The sequence below is a fragment of the Physeter macrocephalus genome, chromosome 6 (genome assembly GCF_002837175.3).
Source record: "Physeter macrocephalus isolate SW-GA chromosome 6, ASM283717v5, whole genome shotgun sequence".
Lineage (NCBI taxonomy): Eukaryota > Metazoa > Chordata > Mammalia > Artiodactyla > Physeteridae > Physeter > Physeter macrocephalus.
In genome coordinates this window covers 40,667,154-40,682,893 of record NC_041219.1, presented here as the reverse complement: position 1 = coordinate 40,682,893, position 15,740 = coordinate 40,667,154, and the positions used below count along the sequence as shown (strand labels likewise).

General features: G+C 47.7%; 1 protein-coding gene across 1 annotated transcript in view; it reads left to right on the top strand.

Moving 5' to 3' along the window:
• LARGE1 (LARGE xylosyl- and glucuronyltransferase 1) overlaps positions 1-15,740 on the top strand; it is a 404,132-nt gene that overhangs the window by 382,293 nt on the left and 6,099 nt on the right. The window contains exon 12 of the mRNA XM_028490584.2: positions 14,736-14,882. Coding sequence (XP_028346385.1) covers positions 14,736-14,882 — 147 coding nt within the window. The remainder of the gene's footprint in view (positions 1-14,735; positions 14,883-15,740) is intronic.

The window sequence follows — 15,740 nt, the reverse complement described above, 5'->3', positions numbered from 1 at the left end:
CCCACAGGCACAGCATCACTAAGCAGACGTCTTGCTTATCCTGGCTTATCCAAAGGCGTTCTATGCTTACTGTTTTTATAATATTTGTTTTATTGAAGTATAGTTGATTTACAATGTTGTGTTAATTTCTCCTGTACAGCAAAGTGATTCAATTACACGTACATATTTACATTTTTATATTTTTTTCCATTTTGGTTTATCACAGGATATTGAATATAGTTCCCTGTGCTATACAGTAGGACCTTGTTGTGTATCCATCCTGTATATAATAGCTCACATCTGCTAACGCCAACCTCCCACTCCATCCCTTCCCCATCCCCATCGCCCTTGGCCACCACAAGTCTGCTCTCTATGTCTGTGAGTTTCTGTTTTGTACATAAGTTCATTTGTGGCATATTTTAGATTCCACATATAAGGGATATCATATGGTAATTGTCTTTCTCTGGCTTATTTCACTTAGTATGATCATCTCTGAGTCCATGCATGTTGCTGCAAATGGCATTATTTCATTCTCTTTTATGGCTGAGTAGTATTCCATTGTATATATGTACCACATCTTCTTTATCCATTCATCTGTCAGTGGACACTTAGGTTGCTTCCATGCCCTGGCTATTGTAAATAGAGCTGCAATGAACATTTTGGTACATGACTCTTTCTGAATTATGGTTTTCTCAGGGTATATGCCCAGTAGTGGGATTGCTGGGTCATATGGCAGTTCTATTTTTAGTTTTTTAAGGAACCTGCATACTGTTCTCCATAGTGGCTGCACCAATTTACATTCCCACCAACAATGTGGGGGGCGGGGGGGGTTCCCTTTTTTCCACACCCTCTCCAGCCATTTGTTTGCTGTTGTGCTTATTAACCTTTTATTGATCCAAACGCCTGACAGGCTGATTTCTACCATCATCGTGACGGCCACGATCATCCTCACAGGCTGTAGTTATCAAGTGCATTCTATGCGTTGAAGAACTGTCTTAAGCTCTACATGAGATAATCCATTTAATTCGTACAAAACCCCACAGCCCAAGTCCTAATATATCCCCATCTCAGAGAGGATAAAACAGCGGCACACAGATGTAACTTGCTTCAGACTACAAGCAGGTGAGTGTCCAGGTAGGGCCTGAACCTGGGCAGGCTGCCCCAGAGCTGCCCTCTGAACTGCAGAACTCTTGATGGCCCCTCCAGTTAACCTCCAGCTCACAGCTAACCCGGGGCAAGCACATAGAAAGCACCGCTGGATGTTCAGCCGTGATTGCTAACAGCAAACGGGGCAGTGGGGTAATTAGATAGGAATGAATAAGGATGTTGAGAAGGACATGAGATGCTGACTGTAGAGCCCCTGGCACAGAGCTGGGCGCAGTCAACAATAGCTTCTTCTTTTATTAACATGCCCCAAAAGCTCATTCTTAGCCTCTCTTTCCTTCCCGCCCCTCCCTGCCTGACAGCTTCTCCCTCTGGATGTGTTAATGCCATCAATTCAGGAACCACCCAATTTTGCTGGCCCTGGGGGCCCCCCAGCTCTCAAGATGACTCTGCCCCTCTCTGCCCGCATCCGTGATGTGTCTGTCTCACGGTGCCACTCCCTGTAGGCAGCTTTATCTCCCTCATTTGCAAGTCCTTTGCTGTTGTCCCCACACACCTTCTGGAAGCCTGTCTGCTGGGAACTCATTTCCTAGGCAACTATAATAGAATCTGAGCAAACCCCATTCCCTGGCCTCCTGTGCAGAGGAGAGCAGCAAGGCCTGGGGCAGGCTGCGCCCAGGTCTGCCTCCACAGTTATCTATCTGAGCAGATGCTAAGCACAGCTTAACTCTGCGCCCTCCACCCTCTCTGCCCAGAGGTAGGTTGCTAAGTCCTGAAAAGTGTTATTCAGATGATTTCCCATTGCTCTGGTTGGAAGCCATGATTCTATCTGGTACTCTTGAAGGTAGGCAATGTAAGGGGTGTGGGGGGCAGCTGGGAACCAGGGGGCTTCTCAGAGCCACAGACACACACGTACACGTGCACATGCACCTATCTATCTATCTGTGCTTCTCACTGGTTGCTGGTATCTGTGGCCACGGTAGCCCTGCTACTCCTCGCCATCTGCCAGCTGGCTCCCTGGTTCTGTTTGCATCGCGCCCACACAGTTCCAGGAATAAGGCGAAATCAGAAAGGTATGGGGGAATCTCAGCCTTCTCTTCAAATAGGGATCACCCCAACTGTGCCCATCTACACCTCGTGAGCCTCGTGGGAGGATCCGAGGGTGCAGGCAGCCTGTGCAGGCTGAGGAAGGGAGAGAGATGTTTACAAACACCCTCCATGCACCTGGTGTTGTGCTAGGTGCTTGACAGATGTTTTTTGGGTTGGTTGTTTGTTTGTTTTGTTTGGGCCATGCTGCGCTGGCATGCGGGCTCTTAGTTCCCTAACCAGGGATCAAACCCATGCCCTCTGCAGTGGAAGTGCAGAGTCTTAACCACTGGACCACCAGGGAAAGTCCCCAAATGTTCTTTTTAAATCACAAACGTTATCATTTTTTAAATGCAAAAGATAAACTTGATCGAATGTCGTATGTATTTAAGTGGCGGATCTACAGTTGCCACCCAGCTCTGTTGCTTCCAAAGGGCCCTCTTCACAGTACCACCCTCTCTCTCACATAAGACAACTGCAAATTGATTCCTTCATTCCCTGCGTATTTATTGCATGCCTGCTGTGTGCCTGACACAGTGCCAGAGCTAGAAACATAACCATGAACAAGGCTCATCCTTGACCTCAAGCCTAGCAGAGCTGATACATAAGCAGGCACTCTGCGTGTTATTACCACTGCCACCACCCGCCATCCTTGGTGAGCAAAAAAGTCCAGGACGATGCCCACTGTCCCTAAATATTAGAGAAATGCAACTCAAAACTACAATGAGGTATCATCACCTCACACCAGTGAGAATGGCCATCATCAAAATCTAGAAACAATAAATGCTGGAGAGGGTATGGAGAAAAGGGAACCCTCCTACACTGTTGGTGGGAATGTAAATTGGTACAACCATTATGGAGAACAGTATGGAGGTTCCTTAAAAGACTAAAAATAGAACTACCATATGATCCAGCAATCCCACTCCTGGGCATATATCCAGAGAAAACCATAATTTTAAGAGATACATGCACCCCAGTGTTCATAGCAGCACTATTTACAATAGCCAAGACACGGAAGCAACCTAAGTGTCCATGGACAGAGGAATGGATAAAGAAGATGTGGCACATATATACAATGGAATATTACTCAGCTGTAAAAAAAAAAAGAATGAGATAATGCCATTTGCAGCAACATGCATGGACCTAGAGATTATCATACTAAGTGAAATAAGCCAGAGAAAGACAAATACCATATGATAATCACTTATATGTGGAATCTTAAAAAATGATACAAATGAACTTGTTTACAGAACAGAAACAGACTCACAGACATCAAAAACAGACTTATGGTTACCAAAGTGGAAAGGAAGTGGGGAGGGATAAATTAGGAGTTTGGGATTAGCATGTTCACACTACTATACATAAAATAGATAATCAACAAGGACCTACTGTATAGCACAGGGAACTCTACTCACTATTCTGTAATAACCTATATGGCAAAAGAATCTGAAAAAGAATGGATGCACGTATATGTATAACTGAATCACTTTGCTGTACACCTGAAACTAACACAACACTGTAAAACAACTGTACTCCAATATAAAATAAAAATAAAAAAGTCCAGGATGAACCAGTCCCAAAGAAGATGTAGCCCCATCATCATGTATAACTGAATCACTTTGCTGTACACCTGAAACTAACACAACATTGTAAAACAATTGTACTCCAATATAAAATAAAAAAGAAAAGTCCAGGATGAACCAGTCCCAAAGAAGATGTAGCCCCATCATCAAGGGGGACACATCAAGGCCAACAGAGGTGGGCAGGGGAGGTGCAGAGAAGCAAAGTTCTCTAATTGGCTGCACACAAAGCCTTAAGAGAAAGCGTGATACTGTTCTGGGGTTTCAGAAACAGACGCGCACTCCAGCACAAATTTCTTTCCCTCCTCCCATTCCTTGTAATATAAGTTTCCTGTGAGTGAGTCCTGGGAACTTGTATGAGCATCACTTGGATTCCTTACAACACAGGGTTGATTAAACAATGGGCTCTCTGACATTTGATGCTGTGGACATCTGAGGCTCAGAGAGCCGATGTCTCATTCTCTCCTGGCATCCTGACAGCAGCCCCAGTGCCTTCGGCCCCATGGTTCCGAGCAGTTTGTCCCTTGTCAGCACCAGCCTCAGCCATTCACTGCACCAACACAAAGAAATCAGCCCAACCACTTCTGTTATAGGAGTGGAAGCTCTCATGTCTGGAGAGTGAGGATCTCCATCCCTGCCCAGGGAGTAGGGGCAACAAGATGTGTCCAGATGGTAACCAGCATCAAGAGGGCTGATGCAGAAAACAATTACGCTGATCAAAGCCCAAGAGGGGGCTTCCCTGGTGGCACAGTGGTTGAGAGTCCGCCTGCCGATGCAGGAGACACGGGTTCGTGCCCCGGTCCGGGAAGATCCCACATGCCACGGAGCGGCTGGGCCCGTGAGCCATGGCCGCCGAGCCTGCGCGTCCAGAGCCTGTGCTCCGCAACGGGAGAGGCCACAACAGTGAGAGGCCCGCGTACCGCAAAAAAAAAAAAAAAATAAAGCCCAAGAGGGTGGGAAGATGTTCTCCAGAATTCTGGGACGTTGTTCTAAAGCTAAGGGCAGCAGGAGTGGTCTTTAGCACCAAGTGCAGAGAAATGTCAAGAAAGATGAGAATGGAGAAGTCTGTTGGATTTGACAGTGAGGGGCCGTTGCCAACCTTGGCCTGATCCAAGGAGGCAGAGGCAGACTGTAGTTGTTAGAGAAGCTAGTGGATGGTAAAGAAAAAAAAAGTCAGTGCAGGAGGCTCAGTAAGCCAGGAGGGCAGCGCCCGTCTCTGCATCTCCAAACGCTACCTGTGTTCTGGCCTCTGCCCAGTTAGCTGCTACAACGTGGGATCCGCCATTGGGATGCCAGTAAAGAACATCAGCGTGCAGGCTGCAGCCTCCTGCCATCTCCCTCCATCCCCTTCCTAACCTCTCCCACCAACTGCCTTAATCCGTGAGCTCCAAGAAGCTCATTGCTCTAGCTGCGAAGTCACCACATTAACAGACTTGGTCCACATAGATCCTGTGATTATTGATCTTTCCAGGTTATTTCTACACTGGTGCAGCCTTAATTTATACAATGATGATTTTATCATCATCATCATTTGTTGTTTTAAGGCAAATTAACCTCTCAGAGTTTGAATGTCTTCTTCAGTAAACTGGGAATACTAGTACATATGTCATAGTATATCAGCAATGATTCAAGGAGTAATGCCTATAAAGTGCCTGGCACAGTGCTTGTTACTGAAACGTTGAAGAAATACAAGCACTTTTGATTACTGTTTATTGACCACTTACAATGTACCAGGTGTTTTCTAAGAAATTCAGTTCCCCTGAATCCTATATGCTTTCTTATTTCCAAATTTTGCAAATACCTTGAACCGCCTCCCCTGACCAAGGCTCAAACCCGTGTCCCCTGCATTGGCAGGCGGATTCTTAACCACTGCGCCACCAGGGAAGTCCCACTTCTGCTTTTTAGAACACAGCTCAACCAATGGCATTTTTCACAGAACTAGAACCAAAAAAGTTTTGAATTTATATGGAAACACAAAAGACCCCGAATAGCCAAAGCGATCCTGAGGAAAAAAAAACAGAGCTGGAGGACTCAGACTCCCTGACTTCAGACTACACTACAAAGCCAGAGTAATCAAGACAATATGTTACTGGCACAAAAACAGAACTATAGATCAATGGAACAGGACAGAGAGCCCAGAGAGAAACCCATGCACCTATGGTCAATTTAACAGAGAAAAGACAGTCTCTTGTAATACCGTGCAGTGTAGATATCCCTGCCTGTGTCTTTCCAATTCTGTCTTCTTAGGTGATGGGTCCAGGAATGGGCCTGCTGGATCTTATGGTAGCTTAATGAAAAGACAGTCTCTTCAATAAGCGGTGTTGGGAACACTGGACAGCTACATGTAAAAAAAAATGAAATTAGAACATTCTCTAACACCATACACAAAAATAAACTCGAAATGGATCAAAGACCTAAATGTAAGGCCGGACACTATAAAACTCTTAGAGAAAAACATAGGCAGAACACTTTTTCACAGAAATCACAACGGTATCTTTTTTAATCCATCTTCTAGAGCAACAAAAATAAAAATAAACAAATGGGACCTAATTAAAAGCTTCTGCACAACAAAGGAAACCATAAACAAAACGAAAACACAACGCACAGAATGGGAGAAAATATTTGCAAATGAAGTGACCAACAAGGGATTAATCTCCAAAACATACAAACAGCTCATGTAGCTCTATGTCAAAAAAACAAACAAGCCAATTGAAAAATGGGCAGAACTAAACAGATATTTCTCCAAAGACGACATCCAGATAGCCAACAGACACATGAAAAAAACATCACAATTATCAGAGAAATGCAAATCGAAACTACAATGAGGTATCACCTCACACCAGTCAAAATGACCATCATCAAAAAGTTGACAAATAATAAATGCTGGAGAGGGTGTGGAGAAAAGGGAACCCTCTTACACTATTGGTAGGAATGTAAATTGATACAACCACTGTGGAGAACAGTATGGAGTTTCCTTAAAAATCTAAAAATAGAACTACCATATGATCCAGCAATCCCACTCTGAGGTATATATCCAGAGAAAACCATAATTCAAAAAGACACATGCACCCCAACGTTCACTGCTGCACTGTTTACAATAGCCAAGACATGGAAACAACCTAAAAGTCCATCACAGATGAATGGGTAAAGAAGATGTGGTATATATATATATATATATAATTCATATTACTCAGCCATAAAAAAAAGAATGAAACAATGCCGTTTGCAGCAACATGGATGGACCTAGAGATTATCATACTAAGTGAAGTCAGACAGAGAAAGACAAATACCACATGGTATCACTCATGTGTGGAATCTTTTTTTTTAAAAAAGGTACAAATGAACTTATTTACAAAAACAGATTTACAGATATGGAAAACAAACCTATGGTTACCAAAGGGGAAAGGTGGAGGCGGAGGGATAAATCAGGAGCTTGGGATAAACACCCACACACTACCATGTGTAAGATAGATAACCAACAAGGACCTACTGTATAGCTCAGGGAACTCTACTCAGTCCTCTGTGATAACCTATATGAGAAAAGAATCTAAAAATGAATGAATATATGTATAACTGAATCACTTTGCTGTACACTTGAAACTAACACATTATAAAACTGTACTCCAATAAAATTAAAACTTTTTAAAGATGTATCATCTTAACCCATCTAGACATTTTTAAGTGTATAGTTTAGTGGCATTAAAAGAATATTCTCATTGTTTTGCAGCCATCACCATCATCTGTCTCCAGAATTCTTTGTGCCTTCAAAACTGAAACTCTGTACCCGTTCAACAATAACTCCCATTCCCTTTCTGCTCAGTGCCTAATAACCTTTAGTATACTTTTTGTCTCTATGAAAAAATGAAAAGGACATAGCGCAGTGATGGGAAGTTCCACACCAGAGAGCCTGCGCTTCTGCCTCTCTCCCTCCCTCCACTTTGGGCTCTGTCAGGACAGAGGTTATATCTGTTCACCCAGCTCTGGACTCAGTATTTCTGGTCTGGCTTCATAAATATCCACTAGCTAATGAATATATTATCTCAGTTCTCTTAATCACCAAGCCTGTGAAGTATTTATTATCATCAGGATAAGGAAACAAAAGCCCAGAGTTAAGAAAATTGCCCATGATTACATGATTAGTGAAGTGGTATTGAGGTAGAATCGGCATCGTCTGATGTGGAAGATCATACTCTCTTTCTCACTCTTCAGCCTCTCTTCAAACTGGCAGCCCCTGAGAGAGACCCATTCCCCACATGTATTGAAAATTGTTTTAGTAGGCTCCTCTTGAAACATCAGAATATCTGGCCATCCCATAAGGCAGCACCTGTATTACATCAACGGCCTCGTAATTGACCTCCCAGCTTCTACCCAGGCGACACTACAGTCGGCTCTCAACACAGCAGCAGAGTGATTCTTTTTTTTTTTTTTTTTTTTTTTTTTCTTTTGCGTTACGTGGGCCTCTCACTGCTGTGGCCTCTCCCGTTGTGGAGCGCAGGCTCAGGACGCGCAGGCTCAGCGGCCATGGCTCACGGGCCCAGCCGCTCCGCGGCACGTGGGATCCTCCCGGACCGGGGCACGAACCCGCGTCCCCTGCATCGGCAGGCGGACTCTCAACCACTGTGCCACCAGGGAAGCCCCAGAGTGATTCTTTTAATACGGAAAACAGATCCTCTCACTCAGCTCAGCGTTCCCTGGTGGCTCCCCATCTCACTGAGTAAGATCTCAAGACCTTTGTATTAGTTTTCTGTTGCTGCTGTAAGGATGCTGAAAAGGGTCTGTGGAGGCTAAACTCAAGGTGTCGACAGGGCTGCTCTCTGGAGGCTCTAGGGGAGAATCTGTTTTCTTGTTGCTGGGAGACCACCCACGTTCTTTGGCTTGTGGCCACATCACTGCAGCCTCTGCTTCCTAACTCCCTCTTAGAAGGATCCTCTCTGTTACACTGAATCCACCTGAATAATCCAGGAGAACCTTCCTATCTCAGCATCCTTAGTCACATCTGCGGAGTCCCTTTTGCTGTGTAAGGTAACATAGCTGCAGGTTCCTGGGATTAGGAGGTGGTTATCACTGGGGGAGAGGCGGGGGAGGCACTTGCCCACCACACCCTTCAGTGATCTGCAAGGCCCTCTATGATCTGCAGCACCCTCTGCCTCCCCCATGGCCTTTCTGGTCCCCTTCCTAGGTACTCTCTCTGTTCCTTACTGTGCTCGTGTCATTAGGACCTTTGCACTGGCTGTTTCCTTAACCCAGGTCCCCGCACGGCGTGCTCCCTCGCTGACTCCAGGAATTTGTTTTAGACATCCCCTTCTCCATGACGCCTGCCTGTTTAAAAGTACAACCCATTCTCCACCTCCGGCGTTCCTAACACCCCTCACCCAGCTCCGTTCTCTCTCAGCAGGTCTCACTTTCCGGCACACTATGTGATTCACTATTTGTTCTTCTCGTCTGTCCCCCACCTGTAAGATGTCAGCTCCACGAGGGCAGGAACTTCTGCCAGTTCTATTTACCAGGGTATCCCAGGTGCTTCAACAGTGCCTGGCACAGAGTGGAACAAGCGAGGAACCAATGAAAGAGCAAAGTGGGAAAATCCAGGGTGAGCGCCGTCAGGCTGGCATGAGAGGAGGGACAGGCCCTCAGGCCGATGGCCAGCGCACATCAGTGCTTGTCACCTGCCAGGCACGGATTAAGCATTTCATGTATAGGAACTCATTCAGTCCTCACAGACACCCTCTGAGATTAATGCTGTGATCACCATCCCCATCTTTATAGACAGAAACTGGGGAACAAAGAGGTTAAGTAATCAGCCGGGTTGCAAACCTAAGCCTTCCAGCCTCAGAGCCCTCATCTTCACCACTGATGAGGTGACGTCATTAGAACCACACAGTGCATCCCTGTTTCTTATTTCTGAGACACTTTCCCGTAATCTCTTCATGCCAGGAACCTGGGCTGTTTTCCTGGTGACAGAGACTTGCCTCTAGGGCAAAGGATGTAGTTAAAGAGAGAGGAAGAGAGGGAGGGTGTGTGTGTGTGTGTGTGCGCGTGCATGCATGTCTGTGCATACACAGTCAACCGCCAGGGTCAGTCTTCAGGTTTGGTCATTTTAAGCATCAGGAAGCCCATCTGCCTAACAGTGTACCCTTTCGTGCTGTTTCTTCAACTGAGCGCTAAGCCCCATGAAAGCCTGCAGTCTCTGCGCACCTCCGTCCCCTCAACTGGCACAGGAAGGCTTGCTGCTCACATCTCCCCCCGGCCCAAACCTGGTCACCAGTTTAACCAGATGGCAGCAAAAAAGGCCATGAACTATTTGCATACGTGAGTAAACTAGCACGAGAGGCTGAGGGGAAAAGATGCATAGGACAGGAGATGGGGGACCTGGAAGACAGACACCACCCAGCTCACGGTTTGCTACCAGGTCGGCTCCGCCAGACTGGAAGGGATGAATTTACTCTGTCAGAAACACCTGCATTGTTCTTGACGTGAGGAAGGACTCGGGGAGCTGGCTGGAGATGAAATCAAATAAACTCTGTTTTCATAGACAGGCAGGCTGGCAAGCCAGAAATCTGTCCTGGCTGTGGGCAGTTTGTGGCCTTTTCTGAACCCTCTGACCTCGTACTTTCTCCTGCACGGGGCCCACCCGGAAGCTGAGCTGGGAAAGGGGGCGCAAGCTCATTTGTTAGTTATTCCAAGTCAGGCGCGTGCCTGGCTCTAAATGATTATTTCATCCTCACAGCAGTTCTGATTGGTGAGAGAGGAGTGTTACCTCCATTTTACAGATGGGGAGCCTGTGACTACAGTGTCGCCAAGGTCACAGGAGGGTGGCAGGCAGGGCCTGAACCCGGTGCCAGCTGCCTCTGAGTCACTACGTTCGCCGTGCTCTGTTATACCAGCAGGTTTCTCATTTACTTCTGTAGATACCGAGGGTGTCTTTTACAAGCTTTCAGTCCAAAAATGTTGTAGTAGGTTTGTGAATATTTTTGAAGGGGTCCTGGACAAGGCCAAGTGGATCAATCAGGATTCTTCAGAGAAACAGAACCATAGGATGGTTAGATGGCTGGAGAGTGATTTTAAGGAACTGTGATGACGGGCGAGTTCGAAATCCATAGAGCATGTCAGTAGGCTGGAAACTCAGGCAGATCTCTATGTGACAGTTTTGGGGCAGAATTCCTTCCTTCCCAGTTAAGCTCAGTTGTTGCTCTTAAGGTCTTCAACTGATTGGAGGAGGCCCACCCACATTATCAAGGGTAAGGGCCTTTCCTTAAAGTCAGCTGATTCTAAATGTTAATCACATCCACAGAATACCTTCACAGCAACATCTAGGCCTGCTTCTAAGGCAAAGTGGGGGTATTATCGAAGGCTCTTCTTGAAATAGAAGATAATTCCCCCCTCATGGTCCCTGTACATAGGGGCAGCTCTGAGCTGTGCTTCCCCGTGTGAAGCCCTGGCCGGGACCAACTGTTTGACCAACCAGCTGGGCACCACAGCCCAGCCTCACTGACACATAAAACTAACCATCCGGAACAGCAGTCATCATGTATGTAGTCGGCACCTAGTATGTGCCAGGCACTGCACCAGCACTTCTGCGTGCACCGTGTGCTTTTCCTCGTCAGAATATTTAACCCATGCATGAACTCGGAGGCTCAGAAGGGTTCAGGTGACTTGCCCAAGAGGAGTGGTGGAGTCAGCTAGAAACCAAGTTTGCCTGGTTACTACTGTACCAGACTGCCTTCCAAAATCTTCAGTTTGAATACTCTAGGTTAACCAGTCTCAGAGAGATGAATGATGCGACCCAGAACCACTCAGCTGGTCAGAGCTGGCTCCAGAAAGCAGGTTTCTTGGCTCCCAGGCCAGCCTTCCCACCTCGCCATCCTGCCCTCCCCTGCTTCTGGAAGATTCTGCACTGGAAACACTCCATCCCCTGCTAGACTCGCTTTCCAGGTAGAGCATGGCCACAGACCATGCAACTCCAGGTGGTCAGCAGGCCCAGCCAAGGTAGTATGTGCCAGCAGGACACAGTGCAGGAAAGCCCAGGCTGCCAGTACCATCTCAAGGAACAGATGTGCTCAGAGTTGGTGCCCTGAAACCACTTTGTTGCTGAAACAACTTCATAATGAGACCCATTCAGGACATCAGCATCAAGGCCTCCGTGAACTGAGGCTGAAACGGACCTATCTAGTGACAAATCCATCTCCGTGGCATTTTGTGTTTCAGCGAGATTAAAGGGAATTTGCAGAAAACACTTGAGAGTCTGATGCTCTCTGTGCAGAGGGAAGTAAGGTTTTCTAGGACTCAATTTTGTAGGGCATGCTGCTGACTGGGTCTGCTTACTCTGGGCCTTGCAATATATTGGTGGTTTTGTTGCAAGCAACAGAAACCAGTGCTAGGCACTTAATTCAACTGAAAAGAAATCAAAGGGGGGAAAATGTTGAATGGTTTATCTTATGGAATCAAAGCAGGATTTGGAAAACCAATACTTGAGACCATAATTAACCCTGGGCAGCTCTGGGCCCCTCTGCAGTGGAAGTTCAGAAACCTCTGGAGTGTTGCCTGATATTAGTGCAAGTCAGCTCTGTGATCTCCAGTCTCTGCATCTGTTCAGATTTCCAAGAGTGAGAAACTAATTTGCTCAGCCCAAGTGTCTACCCCTGAACACCCGGCACTGGCCGGGGCTTCACATGTGTCAGCATAGCTCAGAGCTGCCCCTATGTACAGGGACCATGAGAGGCGGAATTATCTTCTATTCCAAGAAGTGGCTTCTATAATAACTTTGACTGTGATAGTAATTTGGGGTTTATGTAGAGACGTCCATGTTCATAGATCTCTACATCTATTGTGTATGTGTGTACACTTCACCATTCCCTTCATAGTTCAGCCCTCCTAGCCTCCCACTCCATTTCCATAGTAATCATATCTTCAAATAATTAGCTGCAAAGGCAGTCTCGAGCCCCAATTTAGAGATACTTGCCCTGGGGCTTTAAGCATCCTGAGACATTTCAGATGAGAATGTAAGCACCAGGTGGGAAGAGATTTTGGATGTTTTGTTCTGTATTTCCAAGTGCCAAGCACAGCTCCTGGCACGTAGTAGGTGCTGGGTGATGGTTGAATGAATAGCAACCACCCATCAGTGCTGGGACATCTTCCCTCCTTCCTCCAGGGGCTTTGCCATCTTGATCCAAGGGTATTCTTTAGACCCATATGTCCCATCCCTAACACCCATATCTGTAAATAAGGTACATACCTCTCCTGGGGGAAAGGTAATGAGCTCCAGCTCTGCGCATGTCCAATGTAGGGTTGATATGAAAGAGAATGCCAGGCCATCAGTGAGGAAACTTCGGGTGTTTGTATAAAGTCATTGCTCAGAGAAGACAAAGAGAGAAATGCAGGCCAGAACGGGGTGACTCAGACCTCTGGTCCTCCAACCAGCTACATACAGCTCATATCTTGGTGTCACTGTTTATAAATCTCCCCTGAAATAGTGACATGAGGGCCATATATTATTGGTGTATAGTTAACTTAAGCATAATTATAAAGAGTGAACTGCAGCTGATATTTGGAGGATTCCCATGTCAATTTCCAGCCCATCTCAACCACCACCTTTGCACTGGGAGCTGGTGAGACCCCTTAACCAAGAGTGGTTTCCGAGACCTGTCCTTATCCTGACCTGGCCCAGGTTCCCCCTCATTTGTTGCTTCCAAACCCTGCTGCCGTTCTTCCTGGATTGCCGCTCTGTTCTTGTCCCACGCTGGCCAGGGCTAACATGTTACGTCCTTGTGGGGTGACTGCTCTTTGCAGACCAGCCCCAGTCCCTGCGTATGCACAGGCTCAGAGTCCTGTTGAGTAAAAGTGACTTTAAGCAGTAAGCAATTGTATTGCTCTGGAGGGCTGCTGCTTCCAGTATTTTTGCAAAACGCCTTCAATGCCTCGCATTATCCCAAGGGAGACTGCTTTCTCTGTCTCGGAGATAATGAGCAGACAGCCCAGGCTGGCCTGAGACCTGAGGGTCAGTGGTCTGAGCAGGAAGCCCACACGAAGTATCAAAGCCACGGCCAACGAGATGCTGGAAGGTGAAGCCAGGGAATAGGACAGCACTGCAGTGTAATAGGGACCATTTGTCGCTTCCAGCCTGCCATGTGCCAGGTGTACCAAACAGTACTAGTATTTCTGTTACCTTGTCCGGTCTCCACAGCAGCTCAGGGGCGAGTTATTATTGCCCCATATTAGGGAGGAACCTGAGGTCGTGAGAAGCTAAATCACTTGTACAATATGGCAAGACTCCCAAAGTGGCTGAGCCAGGATTTAAATCCTGTCTGTGTTCCTTACAAGCCTCGTGCACTGTGACCTTTCTGGGCCTTTCTCTCTTTCAAAGGTTGGCCACAGAGCTGGGCCATGGCAGATGAATCCAGAAGGCAGGACATGGGTCTCCAAGGGGCAGAAGGCCAGGAGTGAATGAGAGGATGAGGGATAGCAGAGCTCTGGCGCAGTGGTTGCTGGCTGCGTGGGGTGTGTCTGGCCAGTTCGAAGGCTCAGGATCTGAAGGAGTGAAAGGATTGAAGAGTCACAGAGACGGGACCCACAAACGCCCAAGTTGGTGATCACCTCATTAGCTTTTTGTCCAACTCTCCTGTGGCCAGTGGTGTACTAGGAGCGTGTGGCCGGCCCAGCGGACCCAGCAAGTAGGCAGAGCTCCAAACCCTGTGCGTCCCAGACACTTGGCTTTTGCCCTTGGCTCTGACAGGGGCACACACTATGAAAGTGAGGGAGGGTCCCAGCCTCTCTGTTCACTCTCCAGGAAGACTCCGCTCTCTGGTCCAGAGACAGCAGGGCTCCCGAGTGGCGTTGGACCAGCCACCTGGCCTCCCCGGGCCTCGGATCCCCCATCTTTAACCCGAGAGGCTGACCCCTCCCTGTACCAACCACCTCCACTCCGTCCCGTGGGGAAGGCCTCTGCCTGGCGTCACAGGGACCCTGTCTCTCTTCCTGCCCACTCTCCAGGAAGTCTGTCATCCAGCTCGACCTTGCCAACACCAAGAAGGTGATGATCGTCCCTGCGTTCGAGACGCTGCGCTACCGGCTCTCCTTCCCCAAGTCGAAGGCAGAGTTGCTGTCAATGCTGGACATGGGGACCCTCTTCACATTCAGGTGAGTGGCCCTCACTGCCGCCTCCTGGGGGAGGGGGAGCCTGAAGCCCTTCTCGCTCCTGGGAACCCAGGCGCCAGGGCTGCTGGCCCAGACACTTGTCGCTGGCATTAGACCATTTTAAGGCCAAAAAAAGCACCGCTGGCCCCTAACTGTGTGCTTAGAGTGTTCTCTTCCCACGTGCCATGCGCTTTTTATACACGTGTGATCGACCTGTGTGTCCACATGCAAGGACAGGAATGCTGGGCAGGGCAGTCAGCTTATTCCTTTTCCTACTTTACTCAGTTTAAGTTCCGCTCCTGTCTCCCGGCTCTGATTCCTCTCTTGGTTTGTTTGTCCATTCAGTCACTTGGTAAGTGTGTTTCGTCGTCTTAGTGCCGTGGAGGCCGTCTCCCTTTTTCTTGTGGGTGGTCTGTTCTCCGAGGTCCTCGGGCCTGGGATGGGCAGCAGTAGCTTCAACCACTGAAGTCATCAAGGTGACTCCAAGGTTGGACACAACAGATGCGGCAGCTGACTTGCCCGTTGCCCGAGTGACAGTTTCGAACAAACCTTTCATTTCCCTGATTTCCTAGAACCCTCAGTCCTGCAGAAACATCGCAGAAGAGCTACCCTTCCACCTGTCCAAAGGGCCCAGAGAGTCTGCAGGATAGCACAGGTGCCGATGGCTTCTGTCTGCAGGGGACAGGCTACAGCATTAAGGGTAGCGCCCCTTGGGGGGAGTAGGAATCCTGCTCGGTCTCTTGACAGAGCAGTTGGAAGAAAGAGCTGCGCCTTCCTTCTGCTTGCATTTTAAAGAGAGACCTCCCTTGGGCTTCCCTGGTGGCGCAGTGGTTGAGAGTCCGCCTGCCGATGCAGGGGACG